This window comes from Nerophis lumbriciformis, linkage group LG03 (genome assembly GCF_033978685.3).
Source record: "Nerophis lumbriciformis linkage group LG03, RoL_Nlum_v2.1, whole genome shotgun sequence".
In the NCBI taxonomy this organism is placed as follows: Eukaryota; Metazoa; Chordata; class Actinopteri; order Syngnathiformes; family Syngnathidae; genus Nerophis; species Nerophis lumbriciformis.
The window spans coordinates 38,773,048-38,795,000 of NC_084550.2; the positions used below are offsets into that span (position 1 = coordinate 38,773,048).

General features: G+C 37.3%; 1 protein-coding gene across 3 annotated transcripts in view; it reads right to left on the bottom strand.

Annotated features, from left to right (window-relative positions):
• sp1 (sp1 transcription factor) overlaps window positions 1–17,201 on the bottom strand; it is a 37,131-nt gene extending 19,930 nt beyond the window's left edge. For 2 of the 3 annotated variants that reach the window (XM_061937699.1, XM_061937698.1), the window contains exons 1-3: window positions 17,099–17,201; window positions 16,576–16,643; window positions 5,291–6,623 (exon numbers count right to left, since the gene is read on the bottom strand). In XM_061937699.1, coding sequence (XP_061793683.1) covers window positions 5,291–6,623; window positions 16,576–16,643; window positions 17,099–17,105 — 1,408 coding nt within the window. In that variant the 5' untranslated portion in view covers window positions 17,106–17,201. The other variant, XM_061937700.2, reaches the window with a different exon arrangement.
• Between the last annotated feature and the right edge of the window lie 4,752 nt (window positions 17,202–21,953).

A 21,953-nucleotide genomic window follows, 5' to 3' on the forward strand; every position in this document is an offset into this window, starting at 1 on the left:
CTGCATTTGGCTTGAGGCTTCGGTTTCAGATCCTGGAACAAGTTCGTTGTGCGGATACCTTTTTGAAACAAACTTTGCACCGTGCAGTGATTTGAACCTAAGTACTGACAACACTTTTCTTTTAAACAAACTTCTCGCTCTCGCGAGCGTTAGCATTAGCCATGTTTTGTTATGTGATCCGCTAAGAAAGCACCACAGTTCGCTCACAATAGACAATAATAATAATAATAAATTATATAATATATATATATTATATATATATATATATATATATATATATATATATATATATATATATATATATATATATATATATATATATATATATATATATAATATATAAATAATATAAATATATTCTACATTTAAGTGCAGTCAAGGAACATATGCATTATACAGTCTGATGGCTGTCGGTATGAAGGACCTCCTGTGTCGTTTAGCTCTTGTTAGGGATGTAACGGTAAACGATATAATGATAAACCGTGGTAAAATTCCATACGGCTAGTAATATAATTAAACATTTTAATTACCGAAAACCCGTCATTTATTAATACATTTTAGGCAAAACTGCTTACTTCCTGAAAACTGAAGCGTTAGGCTCAAGAAAACATGGCAGCGACTACACAGACTTTGCTTTGAAAATGCTCCCTCCGAGTAAATGGAGCCGATCACTTCGTTTCAATCGCTTCTACTTTCGTGGAGTCTCGGTGTGCGTATTAGAGCGCAATGCTGTTGGAGGAGAAAAATACTTGATGTTGCGGTTTCATTTTGAACGTGTAACTAGCATCCGTTCGTCAGCTGCTGGGACTGGGAGTTACCATGCAGCAGGCGATGTGTCCGGAACGTTGCCACAACTTGTTTATAAAATCTTAAGTTTTTTTACTGGGATGCTCAATCGTCCTTTTTTAACTGCTAACATTGTCAGCGTTCCAATAACATCAATACCAGCTAAAATGTTTTGTCATCTCATCAAATTGAACGCAGGCTGAGTTGTCGGTAAGGCACAGAGATTGTGTATTGGATGTGAAAGGTATCACTCCGGGGTTTTTTTGTTGGCCAAACTGCTGCACTGAAGTACCGTATTTTTCGGAGTATAAGTCGCACCGGGGTATAAGTCGCACCTGCCGAAAATGCATAATAAAGAAGGAAAAAAACATATACGTCGCACTGGAGCCCGGCCAAACTATGAAAAAAACTGCGATTTATAGTCCGAAAAATACGGTACATGGTTGTTGGAGAAGAACAAAGCTTGTTTATTAGACTTTATCTTTATTAGCCAAACTGCTTTGTGGTTTTTTTATTGATATCAAAAAGTAAACACCATGTTTTTTACATGATTTTTTTCATTCCACAAAGTAATTACTTCAATAACTATTCATATGACATAGCATGTTGGTAATGTTTTATGGTGTATAATTAACACCTATAAGACCAAGTTCTGCTCAAACTCTCAATGGATCTGTCCCGATACAGCATGTACATGTATACACATTAGTACATGTGTACACAACTTAAAAAATACCTCCCTCTATGAAAATGTAAAAATAGAGATAAAGGCATCATGTAAGAAAACATCTGACACATTGATACTACTAATGAACGAAAACACAAATTTTGTCTGTAAATATAATGAATAATCATGATTTAAATATTGATAAAAAATAATCGTAATTATTATTTTGCCCATAATCGTGCAGTCCTATGAGCAGGACTAACGTATTTTTCGGATTATAAATCGCATTTTTTTTTCATAGTTTGGCGGGGGTGCAATTTATACTCTGGAGCGACTTGTGTGAAATTATTAACACATTACTGTAAAATATCAAATAATATTATTTATCTCATTCACATAAGAGACTAGGCGTATATCAGCGATCGTCACACACACACGTCAACCAATACAAATTTGGCTTAGGGCGGGTCATGGCAGAAGTGCATTGTGAAAAAAAAGATGCTACCTGCTACTACTTCCGTACCTAAGAAAATTGATCATTTCAACATTGGTGGTAACTTATAAAAACTGAGAAGGGCTGAACAAAAATGGCACCGAAAAGGAAATCATATACTGCAGGTTACAAGCTGGAAGTGACAACCGAAACCATCCTGTCCGGATTCAGAAAGGCTGGAATAATTGGAACTGCAACTGACGATGACTCTGACGTAAGCGTCTACCTTTGGAGTTGGCAGAGTTGTTTAGAAGCGACACCGAGGAAGAAGATTTCATGGGATTTAGCGATTAGGAGTGACAGATTGTTTGGTAAACGTACAGCATGTTCTATATGTTATAGTTATTTGAATGACTCTTACCATAATATGTTACGTTAACATACCAGGCACGTTCTCAGTTGGTTATTTATGCGACATATAACGTACACTTATTCAGCCTGTTCACTATTCTTTATTTAGTTTAAATTGCCTTTCAAATGTCTATTCTTGGTGTTGGATTTTATCAAATAAATTTCCCCAAAAAATGCGACTTATACTCTAGTGCGATTTACCGGTATATGTTTTTTCCTTCTTTAAAATGCATTTTCGGCCGGTGCAATTTATACTCCAGAGCGATTTATAATCCGAAAAATACGGTAGTCCTCATACATGAACACTATTTTTATCTACCGTATTTTTCGGTTTATAAGTTGCAGTTTTTTTCATAGTTTGGCCGGGGGTGCGACTTATACTCAGGAGCGACTTGTGTGAAATTATTAACACATTACCGTAAAATATCAAATAATATTATTTAGCTCATTCACGTAAGAGACTAGACGTATAAGATTTCATGGGATTTAGCGATTAGGAGTGACAGATTGTTTGGTAAACGTATAGCATGTTCTATATGTTATAGTTATTTGAATGACTCTTACCATAATATGTTACGTTAACATACCAGGCACGTTCCCAGTTGGTTATTTATGCCTCATATAACGTACACTTATTCAGCCTGTTGTTCACTATTCTTTATTTATTTTAAATTGCCTTTCAAATGTCTACTATTGGTGTTGGGTTTTATCAAATACATTTCCCCCAAAAATACGACTTATACTCCAGTGCGACTTATATATGTTTTTTTCCTTCTTTATTATGCATTTTTGGCCGGTGCGACTTATACTCCGGAGCGACTTATACTTCGAAAAATACTGTATATGGACAAAAAGTGCAGTTAAGTCAACATAAGGTGCCATCTTATGAAATATTCACATTTAGTTTTATTTATAGTATTATTTTGTTTCTGCCATATTACTTTGTTTATAACGCTTGTGTTGCTTTCTTATGTACATTCCACTTTCTACTTGAGGTACATATATACATTTTGGATTTGTTTGTGCTTTTTTTTAATAGAACTTGGTTAAAAGATTTCTGTATAAGTAGTTTCTGAAAGTTTTGCGCACATTTAAAAGTATCGCGATAATGATAACCGTGATAATTTTGGCCGTGGTAAGAAATGTTTATACCATGACATCCCTAACTCTTGTAATAATGTTCGCTAATACTTGATTAATACGCAGGTAAGACATGTAAATGGAGTATTGTTAGTGGTTTTTGGATGTTTTTTATCGAGGTCTTTATGGGCGCAAGAGATGACTCCAATTAGCGTCATTGTTAGCCACCTCGTACTTGTTGTATTTTACGACTTAGAATGCATAAAAAAGAAAGACGTGTTCTTGTCTTACAAAGGGGTTGTGAATGATTCCCAAAAAATTGTAGTTCTTTAATAACAGCAGTGCAGGCTTTGACGCACGCCAAGCTAGACGCCACAGAATTTGGGGCAGTGAAATAAGGCTAACGAACATGTTGTACCGAGTAACCAGGACGCGGGGAGCTTGTACCACTTTTATCTCTATGCAATACGGTTCATTCCCTGGTCTGTGGTTATCATCCCCTGTTCAATCTTTAATGGCATTATACGAAACTAAAAAATAGAATCCTTCTGTACTCACTCAGCTAACTTTTGAGGCATATTTTTCGCCAAAACAACACAACTTTTGGAGGTTGTTTGGTGCATTAGCAGGTATAAAAATGTCAACATTTAAAGCAGTTGTTCTCAACCTTTTTTCAGTGATGTACTCCCTGTGAATTTTTTTTTAATTCAAGTACCCCCTAATCAGAGCAAAGCATTTTTGGTTGAAAAAAAAGAGATAAAGAAGTAAAATACAGCACTATGTCATCAGCAACGTTCCCGCTAAGCTGTGCGCCTGCGCAATTGCGCACTGCTCAAGCGTCCTCTGCACACAGCAAATATATGCCACGCACCAAATCAAATCCCATCTGAATTCTAAACAAAATAAACACATTTATTGTGTGTAATTTTGCAATGCAACTCTGAGTGACAGTGACAACAAACGTCCCTAACGGTGTTCGTCAACACCGTTCAATTGAACACCGTTCAATTATTGTAACGTCTATCGAGATGCTTCGAGGACAGGAATTATATCGATCACTTTATTGAGCAAAACTGTTTATATTCGGCCATAACCACACCAAAAACATGAGTAAAAAACTTCTCTCTCGAAAAACTAGTCATTTTCTGCCGTACAAACCAGGCCAAAACCAACTTGTTATCTGTCACCAACACGCATTGGTGCGTTTATGGCCACACAAAAAGTCAGACAACTCAAACACCACACAAAGTTACACTATGACTCCTCAGTCACACGTGTGCTTATTTTACTGCCATTTATTATTAATGTTAATTTATTTATATTAATCATGGAATGCTGTTACTCGAGAAAGTTACAGGAATGCACACTTCATCCTATGCTTATATTTCATTGTGCAACATGAGTATGTTTAAGGGCAACTAAATGTGATCTCTGAAAGGGGTACAAATGATTTCCAAAACAGGACCCCCACCCAGACATTTTGTACAATACTAATCCATAGCTTATGAAAAACAAGATTTCTTTTATTTTCATTGGGCCAAATCACTAATATTACAAAATAATCTCATGAAAATGACTCCTCTCATTGGAGTGTTATTATGAAAGATTGGTTTGAGACAGGTGTGCTGCTGGATGCTGCTGAGCACGTGTGATGTTGCTCACATGATCACTGATTTATTAAATTGTATAACAGTGCAAAATATTGCTCATTTGTAGTGGTCTTTCTTGAACTATTTGGAAAAAAAGATAGGTTTTTATTTATAAAGGATTTTTGAATTCTTGCTATTTTTAGAATATTAAAAAAAAATCTCACGTACCCCTTGGCATACCTTCAAGTACCGGTACCCCCATTTGAGAACCACTGATTTAAAGCACCACAACAATAATTTGCAGAAATGGAACTATTGACTAACCTGCCGTGCTGGTAAGGGTGATGGGAACACTCTGGAGTTGGTGCATCTGCAGGCCCGAGCCTCCAAGGGTGTTGAGATTTATGGTCTGAAGCCCGGGGATCTGCACCGCGTTGACGGATAGTCCGCCGGCTGCAGGGGCTCCCTGAGTCTGACCCACCTGGGCCAGTGTGATCTGTGCTCCCGCTGGACTCTGAATCTGCAGGGTCTGCCAGCTGACCTGGCCGTTGGGCCCTAACGTGCGCAGCAGGATGGAGCCTGTGTTTGGCATGATCTGGAGGTTCTGGAGGCCTTCCTGGCTGACTGTCGGAGTGGCAAACACCTGGCCACCCGCTGTGGTAATGGCACCGGCCTGGATGGTTTGGAGGGGCGTTCCTCCTTGGATGAGCTGCTGAGGCTGGATGAGGATTTGCTGCGGATGTTGCGCCTCTCGGTTGTCCGGCTGTATGGGGACGCCTAAAGAAGACCCTCCGCTCTGCTGGAATGTCACAGCTCCACTACTATGTGTTTGGGTCATACCGTACGAGGCGGAGGTCTGAGTGGTATTGCTGGAGACATTTGTCAGGTAACCACTGCTGGAAGACGTCGGCAGTTGCTGGACAAGCTGGTTTCCCGTGTCTCCGCCGTTATTCCCATCTCCTCCAGCGCCGGTGCTGACAGGCAGCAGTGTGATGTTTCCATTAAGCGACACGGGCATGTTTGCTAGGAACTGGTGCTGGTTCTGCAAAACGCTGTTTCCCAATGTGATGTTCTGGAGGGGGATGGAGCCCTGAATAAGGCTGGGCATCGCGATGATGTTTCCCGCTCCGCCACCTCTGTTTGCGGCGGCTATGAGCTGCTGCCCATTGGCAGAAGACACGATCTGAAACTGCTGTCCAGAAGCTGCGCTGGCATCTTGGTGGCCGTGTGCAAACTGCAGCGGCTGACCATCTACAGTCTGAAACTGAGGAATGACCTGATACTGGATGTTGGGCACCACGCCGGGGATGGTGGTGAGCACCTGTTGACTCTGTAGTGTTGGCGTCTGAGCTACAACATACTGCTGCTGCTGTCCCTGAGTGCTCACAGTGGCTGTGGATGACGACGCTGATGACGATGACGGGGACAGCACCATTCTGCTCTTTCCCGCCTCGGTGACGGTGTTGACACACGACGACGCTTGCACGCTGATGGGGACCACCTGCCAGCCGTTGGCACCGGAGGTTAAGATGCCCTGGCTCATGTCCAGCTGTTGCTGGCCTGGCTGATGCTCGCCAGACGAGTCGCTCTCCCCCGGCGTGTCGATGCGACTGCAAGTGGCCGCCAGCAGAGCCAGGGGCGATGGCTGCTGAGAGTCCTAAATGAAACCACAAAATAAACACAATTCTAAAAATATATAAAAAATTTTAACAACCCGACAAGTCATTGAAAAAAACCCAAAAAAAAACAATGAGGTAATTGGAATCGATATAATTGTAATATTACTTCATACATGATGAAACAAAAATACTGCTAATGCTATAACACTTTCCAAGCTGAATGTACAGTATGTACAGTATATGGATGAATGTATTGACTTTTCTTTTTAATTAATTAAATTACGGTGTCTAAATAGCTTTTTTTGTCTTAAAAAGGAATCATATTTTTTTGTCTACATTAAAAACTAGAGATGTCCGATAATATCAGCAGCCCGATATTATCTGCCGATAAATGCTTTAAAATCTAATATCGGAAATTATCGGTATCGGTTTCAAAAAGTAAAATGTATGACTTTTTAAAATGCAGCTGTGTGTACACGGACGTAGGGAGAAATACAGAGCGCCAATACACCTTAAAAGGCACTGCCTTTGCGTGCCGGCCCAGTCACATAATATCTACTGCTTTTCACACACACACACACAAGCGAATGCAAGGCATACTTGGTCAACAGCCATACAGGTCACACTGAGGGTGGCCGTATAAGCAACTTTAACACTTGTTACAAATATGCGCCACACTGTGAACCCACACTAAACAAGAATGACAAACACATTTCGGGAGAACATCCGCACCGTAACACAACATAAACACAACAGAACAAATACCCAGAACCCCTTGCAGCACTAACTCTTCCGGGACGCTACAATATACACCCCCCAACCCCGCCCACCTAAACCTCCTCATGCTCTCTCAGGGAGAGCATGTCCCAAATTCCAAGCTGCTGTTTTGAGGCATGTTAAAAAAAATAATGCACTTTGTGACTTCAATAATAAATATGGCAGTGCCATGTTGGCATTTTTTTTCCATACCTTGAGTTGATTTATTTTGGTAGACCTTGTTACATTGTTTAATGCATCACAACAAAATTAGGCATAATAATGTGTTGATTCCACGACTGTATATATCGGTATCGGTTGATATCGGAATCGGTAATTAAGAGTTAGACAATATCGGAATATCGGATATCGGCAAAAAAACCATTATCGGACATCGCTATTAAAAACACTTCCTTGCGGTGTGGTGGAGCTTTGGACAACATTTTGAATAGATTGTGTTTTACAGAACATCTTCAAGCCGCTTTCTGACCGTCTCTTTAGTGCTGTTTTCTGGGCGGTCTTATTTACGTGCCGAAGTCTTCCACCAGGCCAAATCCCTTTGACTGTGTCTCCAACCTGAAGGCTTGAACGAATAATGGATTTTATCGATACATTTGAGTTTTTTGTTGCAGACGATTTTTTCCCTCGTCTTGCAGTCCAGCATACTTTTTGCCACCATGAGCTTCTGTAGCCCTCGCCCGCCACCGTACATTCTTAGCGGAGATTCAAAACATGGCTAATGCTAAGGCTAATAAGAGCGGGACGTTTATTCCAAAGAATAGAACAGTGTTGTCAATACTTTGGTTTTGTGGCAACAAATGACTGCACGGTGTAAAATGTATTTTTAAAAAAAATAAAAAATAAAAAAAGCAGCAGCACACAAACTTATTCCAGCATCTGAAACTGAAGCCCCCAGTCAAGTCCGGGAAATGCAACTCTACGAGCCGAACAAGACCGCAACAACAAATTAAATTAAGAGATTAGATGTTCGAGTTTTTTGAAAGGTTCTTTTATATCAACAATGAGAACTGATTCCCAGTTAAGTTAAAGTTAAAGTACCAATGATTGTCACACACACTAGGTGTGGTGAAATTTGTCCTCTGCTTTTGACCCATCCCCTTGTTCACCCCCTGGGAGGTGAGGGGAGCAGTGGGCAGCAGCGGTGCCGCGCCCGGGAATTATTTTTGGTGATTTAACCCCAAATTCCAACCCTTGATGCTGAGTGCCAAGCAGGGAGGTAATGGGTCCCATTTTTATAGTCTTTGGTATGACTCGGCCGGGGTTTGAACTCACAACCTACCGATCTCAGGGCGGACACTCTAACCACTAGGCCACTGAGTATCAGTCAGTTGCGACCCTTTTGTTTTAAAGGGCTCGTTTTTTAAGCACATGCAAATTAAGCGCTGGCAATTCCCCGCTCTGCACATGCGTGCCACCCTACTGGCAACTTGACGAGAAAATCAATCAATCAATGTTTATTTATATAGCCCTAAATCACAAGTGTCTCAAAGGGCTGCACAAGCCACAACGACATCCTGGGTACAGAGCCCACATAAGGGCAAGGAAAAACTCACCCCAGTGGGACGTCGATGTGAATGACTATGAGAAACCTGAATTAAAGGAAACTTAGCAGCATATGGATTTTTCTTTATTTTTTATTATATATATATATGTATATATATATATATATATTTTTTTTTTTTTTTTTTACATATATAAATAAAAAGATGTTCCTTCAAATTATTATTATTTTTCAATTGTATTTTTTTTTTTTTTTTTTTTTTATTAAGATTCATTTTTCGGGCTCATTATTCTTAATTTGTTTACCAATCTGGAAGCAATTGTATTTGGTACATGGTGTAATGATAAGGGTGACCAGCAGATGGTAGTTGCACATAAGAGAAACGTGTGCACTGCAGGTTGATGCCCCCATTCAATAAACAATGCTAGCCAGTAAAGGTTAGCAAGCAGGTCCAAAAATGTTGAGGTTTCATTAATGATACACACAACGCTCAAAAATCTGTTAAAATCTTTTAGTGCAACTTTGGTAAACCACGAAGCCGCACCGCTTGATGGATTGTTGGCATATAACAGCTGCAGTATACAGACCTGCTTGCTTCAACATATGGGTGTTATTATGGTGTGTGTACAGACCCCAAAATGGTACCCATTAGGAGACATTATCTGGCGTTTTGTTTTCACCTATTGTATAAAACCAACTTCTCTTACTTATTAGTTCCTGCTGTTCTGTATTTGGGATCTGTATAAGTCCCGAAAAGTTGCACGCGTAGTCAGTAAGCGCCTTCTTTTTCCTATATCCTCTTGCTGTGGGGCATTCATCCTCCACTGTTGCCATTTCTAATATAAATTAGTGTACAGTTCTAATTTATATCTGTCAGTAGACTTGCTATGGAAGCGCAAAAAAACTACCGGTACAATAAGGATGATGGGGAGAAGACGCTGTCGACTGTCAAAAAGCGGCTAGAAGAAGGTCTGTAAAACATCATCTATGCAACATTTTGACCAAAGAACTACCATTACATGTTATGTAGACCACAAGGAAGTCTTTTACATTTGGAAAAAAAAAAAAATAATATGATCTTTAATGCGCCTTACAATCCGGTGCACCTTTTGTATGAAAATAGACCTGAACAGACCCACTCATCAGTAGTGCACCTTATAATCCGCTGCACCCTATGGTCTGAAAAATACAGTACTTACATTTTTATTGTAGTTTTATTTATACTATTTATATCCATTAATGCGTTTTATTATTACTTATTTGTGTAATTCTTCCTATATTATTAAAACAATACATATTTTTTAGGCTAGTGATGTCACTGCCAAAGCATGGAAATGTGGCACTGCCTTATGAATGTTTACAATGGAAAATAATCAATATTTCAGAATTATTACCACCAGAGTAATATTTGTGTAAAATAATTCTGATTTACATCTTTATGTATAAATTATATTAGTGATCATTCATTCTATTTCCAATTCTGAAACGCAAATCAAAAAACAAAATTATGGCCTTTTTTCGATTTTTACTATATATGGCAGATTTTAAAACAAACAAAAAAGGGTTGATTTTCATTCAAATATTGCCCTAAAATTAGATTTTGTGCTGTTTTCCTTTTATGGATATTTATTTTTCCAGATAAACACAAAAATCGAAAAGAAATTGCAAAAATGTGTGGTTATCTGTGTTATGACAACTTGAACCGGAAGCAGTATTTTAGCCTTTTCTTTGCGTCTGGAATGTTTTTAGCACAACACTAACATCTTTGTTCAGCATGAGTCCTAAAAAACAAGTTTCGGACCATCCATCCATCCATTTTCTACCGCTGATTCCCTTTGGGGTCGCGGGGGGCGCTGGAGCCTATCTCAGCTACAACCATTTTTTCTATTTTCATTTCTGAAAAAAAAGTTTGACAACTATTTAATGACAATTTTTATATATAGGATTCAATAGGACTCCTGTTGAACGAAGAGGTTACCGTTACACTAAAAACATGCTAAACGCAAAGGAAAGGCTAAAATACTGCTTCCAGTTCAAGTTGTCATCACACAGATAACAACGCATTTTTGCTAATTTTTTTGCGTTTATCTGGAAAAATTCAGATCCATAAAAGCAAAACAGCGAAAAATCAAATTTTATACGGAAGGTACACGGGCCCGTGTTGCTTCTATTCACTCTATTTCCAATTCTTAAATGCAAATCAAAAAACAAATTTCGGGCCATTCTTTCTATTTTCATTTCTGAAACAAAAGTTGGACAACTGTTTAATGACACTTTTTTTAAAACAACAGTAGGACTACTGCTGAACAAAGATGTTAGCGTTATGCTAAAAATGTGCAAAACGTGAAGGAAAAGCTAAAATACGGCTTCCGGTCCAAGTTGTCATTACACAGATTACCACACATTTTTGCACATTTTTTAAAGATTTTTGTGTTTATCTGGAAAAATTAAAATCCATAAAAGGAAAACTGCACAAAATCCAACTGTATGGCAATATTTTAATGAAAATCAACTCCTTTTTGATTGTTTTAAAATCTGTCATATATACCGTATTTTTTGGACTATAAGTCGCAGTTTCTTTCATCCAGTGCGATTTATATATGTTTTTTTTCTTCTTTATCATGCATTTTCGCCAGGTGCGACTTATACTCCGGTGCGACTTATACTCCGAAAAATACGGTAATAAAAATCGAAAAACGGCCCTAATTTAGTTTTCTGATTTGCATTTCAGAATTCTATTTCCAATTCTGAAATGCAAATCAAAAAACAAATTTCGGGCCAATTTTTTCTATTTTCATTTCTGAAACAAAAGTTGTACAACTATTTAATGACACTTTTTAAAAAGGACAATAGGACTCGGTCCGTGTATCTTCCGTTCATTCTATTTCCAATTCTTAAATGCAAATCAAAAAACAAATTCCGGGCCATTTTTTCCATTTTCATTTCTGAAACAAAGGTTTGACAAACTATTTAATGACACTTTTTTAAAAGGACAATAGGACTCCTGCTGAACAAAGATGTTAGCTTTACGCTAAAAACAGGATGAAAAACATGCTTGGTTTTTCAACTTGTAAAAGTCAGGGTCCACGTTAATCAAGTCATGGTAAACACGCATTTTTGCAGTTTGGATGAACCAAAATGTGATTTTTGTGTTTCTGGAAAAATAAAAACCCATGAAAGGAAATCCTATTTTTGGCAATATTTGAATGAAAAGCGCCTCTTTTTTGTTTGTTTTAAAACCTGCCATATATAATAAAAATCGAAAAACGGCCCTAATTTAGTTTTCTGATTTGCGTTTCAGAATTTGCAAAGACAAAAAGACAAAAACAAAGATGTTACCGTTGTGCTAAAAACATGCTAAACGCAAAAGAAAAGCTAAAATACTGCTTCCGGTTCAATTTGTCATCACAGATAACCACGCATTTTTTCATTTTGGATGAACATATATTCGATTTTTGTGTTTATCTGGAAAAATAAAAATCTATAAAAAGGAAAACAGCACAAACTCCAACTATATGGCAATATTTGAACGAGAATCAACCTCTTTTTGTTTGTTTTAAAATCTGCCATGTATAATAAAAATCGAAAAACAGCCCTAATTTAGTTTTCTGATTTGCGTTTCAGAATTCTATTTCCAATTCTGAAATGCGAATCAAAAAACACATTTTGGACCATTTTTCCTATTTTCATTTCTGAAACAAAAGTTGGACAATTATTTAAGACTCCTACTGAACAAAGGTGTTAGCGTTATGTTAAAAACATGCTAAACGCAAAGGAAAAGCTAAAATACTGCTTCCGGTTCAATTTGTCATCACACAGATAAACACGCATTTTTGCATTTTGGATGAACATATATTCGATTTTTGTGTTTATTTGGAAAAATTAAAATCTATAAAAAGGAAAACAGCACAAAATCCAATTTTATGGCAATATTTTAACGAGAATCAACCCCTTTTTGTTTGTTTTAAAATCTGCCATATATAATAAAAATCGAAAAACAGCCCTAATTTACTTTTCTGATTTGCGTTTCAGAATTATATTTCCAATTCTGAAATACGAATCAAAAAACACATTTTGGACCATTATTTAGGACTCCTGCTGAACAAATGTGTTAGCGTTATGCTAAAAACTTGCTAAACGCAAAGGAAAAGCTAAAATACTGCTTCCGGTTCAATTTGTCATCACAAATTGAACATTTTTGCATTTTGGATGAACACATATTCGATTTTTGTGTTTATTTGGAAAAATAAAAATCTATAAAAAAGAAAACAGCACAAAATCCAATTTTATGGCAATATTTTAATGAAAATCAACAATTTTTTGTTCGTTTTAAAATCTGCAATATTTAATCAAAATCGAAAAACGGCCCTAAATTAGTTTTTTGATTTGCGTTTCCGAACTGGAAATAGAATGAATGGAAGGTACACGGACCTGTTTTGGTCCGTGTACCTTCCATTCATTCTATTTCCAATTCTCGAATGCGAATCAAAAAACACATTTTGGACCATTTTTTCTATTCTCATTTCTGAAACAAAAGTTGGACAACTATTTAATGAAACTTTTTAAAAACGACAATAGGACTCGGTCCGTGTACCTTCCGTTCATTCTATCTCTAATTCTTAAATGCAAATCAAAAAACAAATTTCGGGACATTTTTTCCATTTTCATTTCTGAAACAAAAGTTTGACAACTATTTCATGACACTTTATCTAAACGCAAAGGAAAAGCTAAAATACTGCTTCCGGTTCAATTTGTCATTGATTGATTGATTGAGACTTTTATTAGTAGATTGCACAGTATAGTACATATTCCGTACAATTGACCACTAAATGGTAACACCCGAATACGTTTTTTTAACTTAAGTTGGGGTCCACTTAACACACAGATAAGCATGCATTTATTGACTTATGGCAATAAAATCCAATTTTATTGCCATAAAATTGGATTTTGTGTTTATCTGGAAAAATAACAATCCATAAAAAGGAAAACAGCACAAAATCCAAATTTATGGCAATATTTTAATGAAAAGCAACCCTTTTTTGTTTGTTTTAAAATCTGTCCAATTTCCAATTCTGAAATACAAATCAAAAAACAAATTCCGGGCCATTTTTTCTATTTTCATTTCTGAAACAAAAGCTGTACAACTATTTTAATTACACTTTTTAAAGACGACAATAGGACTCGGTCCGTGTACCTTCCGTTCATTCTATTTCCAATTCTTAAATGCAAATCAAAAAACAAACTCCGGGCCATTTTCATTTCTGAAACAAAGGTTTGACAACTATTTAATGACACTTTTTTTAAAAGGACAATAGGACTCCTGCTGAACAAAGATGTTACCTTTACGCTAAAAACATGCTGAAAAACATGCTTGGTTTTTCAACTTGTTTAAGTCAGGGTCCACGTTAATCAATTCATGGTAAACACGAATTTTTGCAGTTTGGATGAACAAAAATGTGATTTTTGTGTTTCTGGAAAAATAAAACCCCATGAAAGGAAATCCTATTTTTGGCAATATTTTAATGAAAGCGCCTCTTTTTTGTTTGTTTTAAAACCTGCCATATATAATAAAAATCGAAAAACGGACCTAATTTATTTTTCTGATTTGCGTTTCAGAATTTGCAAAGACAAAAAGACAAAAACAAAGATGATACCGTTGTGCTAAAAACATGCTAAACGCAAAGGAAAAGCTAAAATACTGCTTCCGGTTCAATTTGTCATCACAGATAACCACGCATTTTTTCATTTTGGGTGAACATATATTCAATTTTTGTGTTTATCTGGAAAAATAAAAATCTATAAAAAGGAAAACAGCACAAAATCCAATTATATGGCAATATTTGAACGAGAATCAACCTCTTTTTGTTTGTTTTAAAATCTGCCATGTATAATAAAAATCAAAAAACAGCCCTAATTTAGTTTTCTGATTTGCGTTTCAGAATTCTATTTCCAATTCTGAAATGCGAATCAAAAAACACATTTTGGACCATTTTTCCTATTTTCATTTCTGAAACAAAAGTTGGACAATTATTTAGGACTCCTGCTGAACAAAGGTGTTAGCGTTATGCTAAAAACATGCTAAACGCAAAGGAAAAGCTAAAATACTGCTTCCGTTTCAATTTGTCATCACACAGATAAACACGCATTTTTGCATTTTGGATGAACATATATTCGATTTTTGTGTTTATTTGGAAAAACTAAAATCTTTAAAAAAGGAAAAGAGCACAAAATCCTATTTTATGGCAATATTTTAATGAAAATCAACCATTTTTTGTTCGTTTTAAAATCTACCATATTTAATCAAAATCGAAAAACGGCCCTAATTTAGTTTTTTGATTTGCGTTTCCGAACTGCAAATAGAATGAATGGAAGGTACACAGACCTGTTTTGGTCCTTGTACCTTCCATTCATTCTATTTCCAATTCTCTAATACGAATCAAAAAACACATTTTGGACCATTTTTCCTATTCTCATTTCTGAAACAGAAGTTGGACAACTATTTAATGACACTTTATCTAAACGCAAAGGAAAAGCTAAAATACTGCTTCCGGTTCAATTTGTCATCCCACAGATAAACATGCATTTTTGCATTTTGGATGAACATATATTCGATTTTTGTGTTTATCTGGAAAAATAACAATCCATAAAAAGGACAACAGCCCAAAATCCAATTATATGGCAATATTTTAACAAGAATCAACCCCTTTTTGTTTGTTCTGCCATATATAATAAAAATCGAAAAACAGCCAGCCCTAATTTACTTTTTTGATTTGCGTTTCAGAATTCTATTTCCAATTCTGAAATGCAAATCAAAAAACAAATTGCGGGCCATTTTTTCTATTTTTAATTTCTGAAACAAAAGTTGTACAACTATTTTAATTACACTTTTTAAAGACGACAATAAGACTCGGTCCGTGTACCTTCCGTTCATTCCATTTCCAATTCTTAAATGCAAATCAAAAAACAAACTCCGGGCCATTTTTTCCATTTTCATTTCTGAAACAAAAGGTTTGACAACTATTTAATGACACGTTCTGTTAAAAGGACAATAGGACTCCTGCTGAACAAAGATGTTAGCTTTACGCTAAAAACATGCTGAAAAACATGCTTGGTTTTTCAACAAGTCATGGTAAACACGCATTTTTGCAGTTTGGATGAACAAAAATGTGATTTTTGTGTTTCTGGAAAAATAAAAACCCATGAAAGGAAATCCTATTTTATGGCAATATTTTAATGAAAATATTTTGTTTGTTTTAAAATCTGTCATATATAATAAAAATCGAAAAACGGTCCTAATTTTGTTTTTTGGTGTGCTTTTAAGAATTGGAACTAGAACGAACGGAAGCAACACGGACCAAAACATTGACCAGACTTTTTTTTTACGACAGCAATGGCGGGCTCGGCCTCCCCCAACCCCAAACCCACCCATCTCCGGCCCACATTTTGATTTCGCCCTATAAAAGCGCACACCCTCTCCAGGCCAGGCCACCACCCCCTCCGGTGCCAGCCAAATGGGGCTGAGCGAGAGGCTCGGCGAGTGCGGGGGGTTTGACGGAAACACCCCGTTGTGGGCGAACTTTACCTGCCCACGTCCCACCCAGTGACATGTGCTCGGCGGAGGGCATCAACAACACCCGGCGGAGGGCATCAAAAACACCCGGCGGGGTGCAACACATGCAGATAGTGCCATGGGAAATATACAGTTAACCTACTTGGGAGTTTCGCTTTTGACTGAAGCCTCCGCCGCTCTCCACCGCGGCCATTTCACCCTGTTGCTGATCTGCAGAAGAAGACATCATTTTAAAAAAATAAAAAAATAAAAAGCCCACTTCTTTAAAGCGGCGCCATTAAAGTAGCACTAAGCAGTTAACACGGCTAATGGCTACATAGGCAGAATACACATAGCAGCTTTAATGGCTAAGCTAGCCTTCTTACAATACTCAAAGGGGAATGTAAAGCATTACCCACAGGTCACCGCGCTCTAAAAACTTTAATAAATTAATGATATTAACTTCAAAAAGGTCACAAAATAACAGCGGATTCCCTCAATTCCTCCGCTGGCTTCAACGCATTGAAGGCGACAGTTGGCACCAAAGTAGTCCAGCAGCAAGACATGGCAGACACTAAAAACGAACAAGTATTTTTAACAGACTTTACGCACGGGAGGCCTACTTCAAATCCACCGCTTCGCTCACAGGTAAAGCTTTGGGGAAGGGGGGAAAAAAGTTGACTTACTGCTCATAATTTGGAGACGGGAGGAGTTTGTCTTCTTTTTTCTAGTTGACAACTTTTCACAACTTCACACAAACTTGTGTCGCCTCCTTCCGCCCGCCCTCCCCCCCGCTCTATGAAGGAGGCCGAAGACGGGGTGCGTTCGATTTTAAGCCCGGGGACACGCGCGGTGACGACCGTGTTGTCTAAAAGTATGAATCTCTTGCCACTATTTGATAATAAACGAGATGGAGCAAATTCCTGGAGGAATTGCGTGTGAATTGCTCCGATGCTGAAGTCGAACTTCAAAATGACTGATTGTTGAAGGAGAGCACATAATTCCTGAACAGTTTGAACCCGATAAAAATGTGGGAATTGTGGAACTTTGAAGAATGTCCCATTGATTTCAATGGGAATTTCCCCCCAAAATTGGGAATTTTGGTTAAAACGGGATTTTTTTTTTGAAAATGGTCAAAAACAACAACCTTGAATGTAGGGTTGTGGGAAAAAATCGATTCGAATCGCGATTCTCACGTTGTGCGATTCAGAATCGATTTTAATTTTTTTTAAATCGATTTTTTTATTCTTTTTAATTATTTTTATTTTTTTTAAATTGATTTATTATTATTTATTTTTTTAATTATACCATAACAATGCAATCCAATTCCAAAACCCGGCTCAGCAACACTCAGAACTGCAATAAACAGAGCAATTGAGAGGAGACACAAACACGACAAACCAAAAGTAGTGAAACAAAAATGAATATTATCCACAACAGTATCAATATTAGTAAGAATTTCAACATAGCAGTGATTAAAAATCCCCCATTGACATTATCATAAGACATTTATAAAAAATACAAAAAATAGTGTCACAGTGGCATCGCATCTCATAAACTTGACAACACACTGTGTCCAATATTTTCACTCAGATAAAATAAGTCATATTTTTGGTTCATTTAATAGTTAAAACAAATTTACATTATTGCAATCAGTTGATAAAACATTGTCCTTTACAATTATAAAAGCTTTTTACAAAAATCTACTACTCTGCTTGCATGTCAGCAGACTGGGGTAGATCCTGCTGAAATCCTATGTATTGAATGAATAGAGAATCGTTTTGAATCGGGAAAATATTGTCTTTGAATCGAGAATCGCGTTGAATCGAAAAAAATCGATTTTGAATCGAATCGTGACCCCAAGAATCGATATTGAATCGAATCGTGGGACACGCAAAGATTCACAACCCTAGTTGGAACAGTTTGAATCAGATGAAAAATGTGGGAATTGTGGAACTTTGAAGAATGTCCCATTGATTTCAATGGGAATTTCCCCCCAAAATTGGGAATTTTGGTTAAAGCAGGAATTTTTTTGAAAATGGTCAAAAACATAATTCAGACCTTGAATGGTCTGAATTATTATTATTATTATTATTATTATTTATTTCTTCGGTCAATGGTCAACAAAATAAACAAACAGTTTTACACAAACAAACAGTTGTACGTTCATAAATTGAAAATGTTGCAGACCGAAAGGGTTTAGGCTGAAGTTGAACACTTTAATGAATGAGTTGAAATGGTTGGTGTTGAAATTAATCAAATCGGTCGAGAAATGTTGAAGTAGTAACATGTTGAATTGAGAAATGGTATTACGAAATTCCTGGAATTTTGGGAATTTTTCCAATTCAAAAAACAACTTTGTTGTTTGTCCTAATTAAGAGGAATGTTTTGACGGTGGAGGAATTGCGTGTGAATTGCTCCGATGCTGAAGTCGAACTTCAAAATGACTAATTGTTGAAGTAGAGCACACAATTCCTGAACAGGCTGAATATTTTGAAGTTGGAACAGTTTGAATAAGATGAAAAATGTGGGAATTGTGGAACTTTGAAGAATGTCCCATTGATTTCAATGGGAATTTCCCCCCAAAATTGGGAATTTTTTGAAAATGGTAAAAAAAACAACAACCTTGAATGGTCTGAATGAGTTGAAATGGTTGGTGTTGAAATTAATCAAATCGGTCGAGAAATGTTGAAGTAGTAACATGTTGAATTGAGAAATGGTATTACGGAATTCCTGGAATTTCGGGAATTTTTGCAATTCAAAAAATCTACTTCGTTTTTTTGTCCTAATTAAGAGGAATGTTTTGACGGTGGAACGGTTGAAATGCGTTGAAATATGTGGAAGGAGTGGTCGCCAGAAAAAAGGGTGGAACTAGGGCTTTGGAAAACCAGGAATCCTGGAAAATCCTGGAATTTTTTTTGAACTTGGAAAAATAGTAGTTTGAATTTCCAGAATGGTGGAAGGGTTTGAATAGGTTGAAAAATGTGGACATGGTGAAAGTTTGAAAAATGGCCAATTCATTTTAAATGGGAACATTTTCCTGGAAAACCTGGAATTCTAGGAAATCTAGGAATTTTTGGAATTTGTCAAGGGAAAGCCCGCGATTCTCATATAAGCTGAACAGTTTGAAGTTGTAACGGTTTGAATCGGATGACAAATGTGGAAGGTAGAGCGCCAAAATCTGGAGAAAAGGAAGAAGTTGAATAAATACATTAATTTTGGTGTAGAAAACTTTGCTTTGGAGCATTCACACAACTAGAAAATTCCCACAGGAATTTTGATGGGCCTGCTATCTGTGCCCTGGACCTCTGCCCGGTGGTCCTCTGAAGATGGTGCCAAGAGTCTGAATCCGAGAGTTTTGGGTGTAACTGTACAAAATGAGCTACACGTATAGCCTAAAACGTTAGCATGCTTACATTAAAATGCTAACATTCAGCATGTGTCCAAACGTTAGCATGATAACAGTTAGCATTTTTAATTACCAAGTTATATGACCCTAAGGTGTATGGCGGAATTAGAAAAAAAAGAGTAAAATTTGCAAAAGAAAAGTAAGCACTTTGATGTTAGTTAGTTAACATATGTCAAATTCCAAGTTAAATGACTATAAGGTGTATAGCTGCGGAATTAGACCAAAAAGTGTAATATTAACTGGAAACGTTGCCATGCTAATGTTAGCATACTAGTATGCTAACGTTAAGAAGGTAGCACATGACTGGGTAAGAAGAAATACCAAAATGCCGTATTTGTTGGTGTAGACATGGAAAAAAAAAGTTGGCATAAAACATTAGCATGCAATGGCCCAATTGTTTTTTAAATTCGTGAACAGCGTTGCCATGGTAACACAAAATGTTACCAATTTAGAGTACCTCTATCGGCGCGAACAAGACCGTTCCGATGGTATAACATATGTGGGGGTTTGTTGCCCTGTTCGTCACTATAACTATAACTAGAAAATTCCCGCGGAAATTTTGATGGGCCTGCTACCTGTGCTCTGGACCTCTGGCCGGGGTTCGCCGGAAGCCGTCGTACTTATTAGATGGTGGCGAGTGTCTGAATCCGGGAGTTTTAACTGTACAAATTGAATTACAGAGCGAGCCTAAAACGTTAGCATGCGTACATTAAAATGCTAACACCTAGCAAATGTGCTAACGATGGCATTCTAACAGATAGCATGTCTCACACGTCAATTAACACGGCTGTTTGATTGATTGATTGAAACTTTTATTAGTAGATTGCACAGTACAGTACATATTCCGTACAATTGACCTCTAGATGGTAACACCCGAATAAGTTTTTCAACTTGTTTAAGTCGGGGTCCACGTTAATCAATTCATGGTAAGGTGTATGGCTTCGGAAACAGAAAAAAAAGTGTAAAAGTAGGTGAAAAAGTTTGCATGTTTAAGTTAGCTAGCTAACACGCTATCATTTGCATGCTAAAAGTTGACAAGTGACACATACAGTGTAATATGACTCTGGGGTAAACGGTAGCAAAACTAGCTCAAAAAGTTAGCACGCTAATGTTAGCATGCTAGCAAGCTAACGTGACCATAATAATAGTTAGCATGTGTCACCGGAACTATAATAATAAAAGTTGAGCAATAACAATATGGGCCTGCTTGCGTTGCAGCAGGTCCATAATTATACAGGGTTAGACCAGTGTTTTTCAACCACTGTGCACTATGAGATACAGTCTGGTGTGCCGTGGGAGATTATCTAATTTCACCTATTTGGGGTAAAAAATATTTTTTGCAAACCAGTAATTATAGTCTGCAAATGATGTGTTGTTGTTGAGTGGTCAGTCGTAACCGTGTCATACTCTTCCATATCAGTAGGTGGCAGCAGGTAGCTAATTGCTTTGTAGACGTCGGATACAGCGGGAGGCAGTGTGCAGGTAAAAAGGTATCTAATGCTTAAACAAAAAATAAACAAAAGGTGAGTGCCCCTAAGAAAAGGCATTGAAGCTCAGGGAAGGCTATGCAGAACAAAACTACAACTGAACTGGCTACAAAGTAAACAAAAACAGAATGCTGGACGACAGCAAAGACTTACTGTGGAGCAAAGACGGCGTCCACAATGTACATCCGAACATGACATGACTATCAACAATGTCCCCACGAAGAAGGATAAAAACAAAGTAGATGCGGGAAATATATCGCTCAAAGGAAGACATGAAACTGCTACAGGAAAATACCAAAAAAAGAGAAAAAGCCACCAAAATAGGAGCGCAAGACAAGAACTAAAACACTACACACAGGAAAACAGCAAAAAAGTCAAAATAAGTCACGGCGTGATGTGACAGGTGGTGACTTTGAGACAAGAGCTATATTGATGCATGCTTGGTTATGGTTTAAAGCAGTGGTTCTTAACCTGGGTTCGATCGAACCCTAGGGGTTCGGTGAGTCGGCCTCAGGGGTTCGGCGGAGGTCAAAACACACCCGACTCATCGTGTAAATACAAACTTCTCCCTATCGGCGTATTACGGATACGGCAACAGCTGACTGGTTTGCAGGTGTGTAATTTGTTGTGAGTTTATGCACTGTG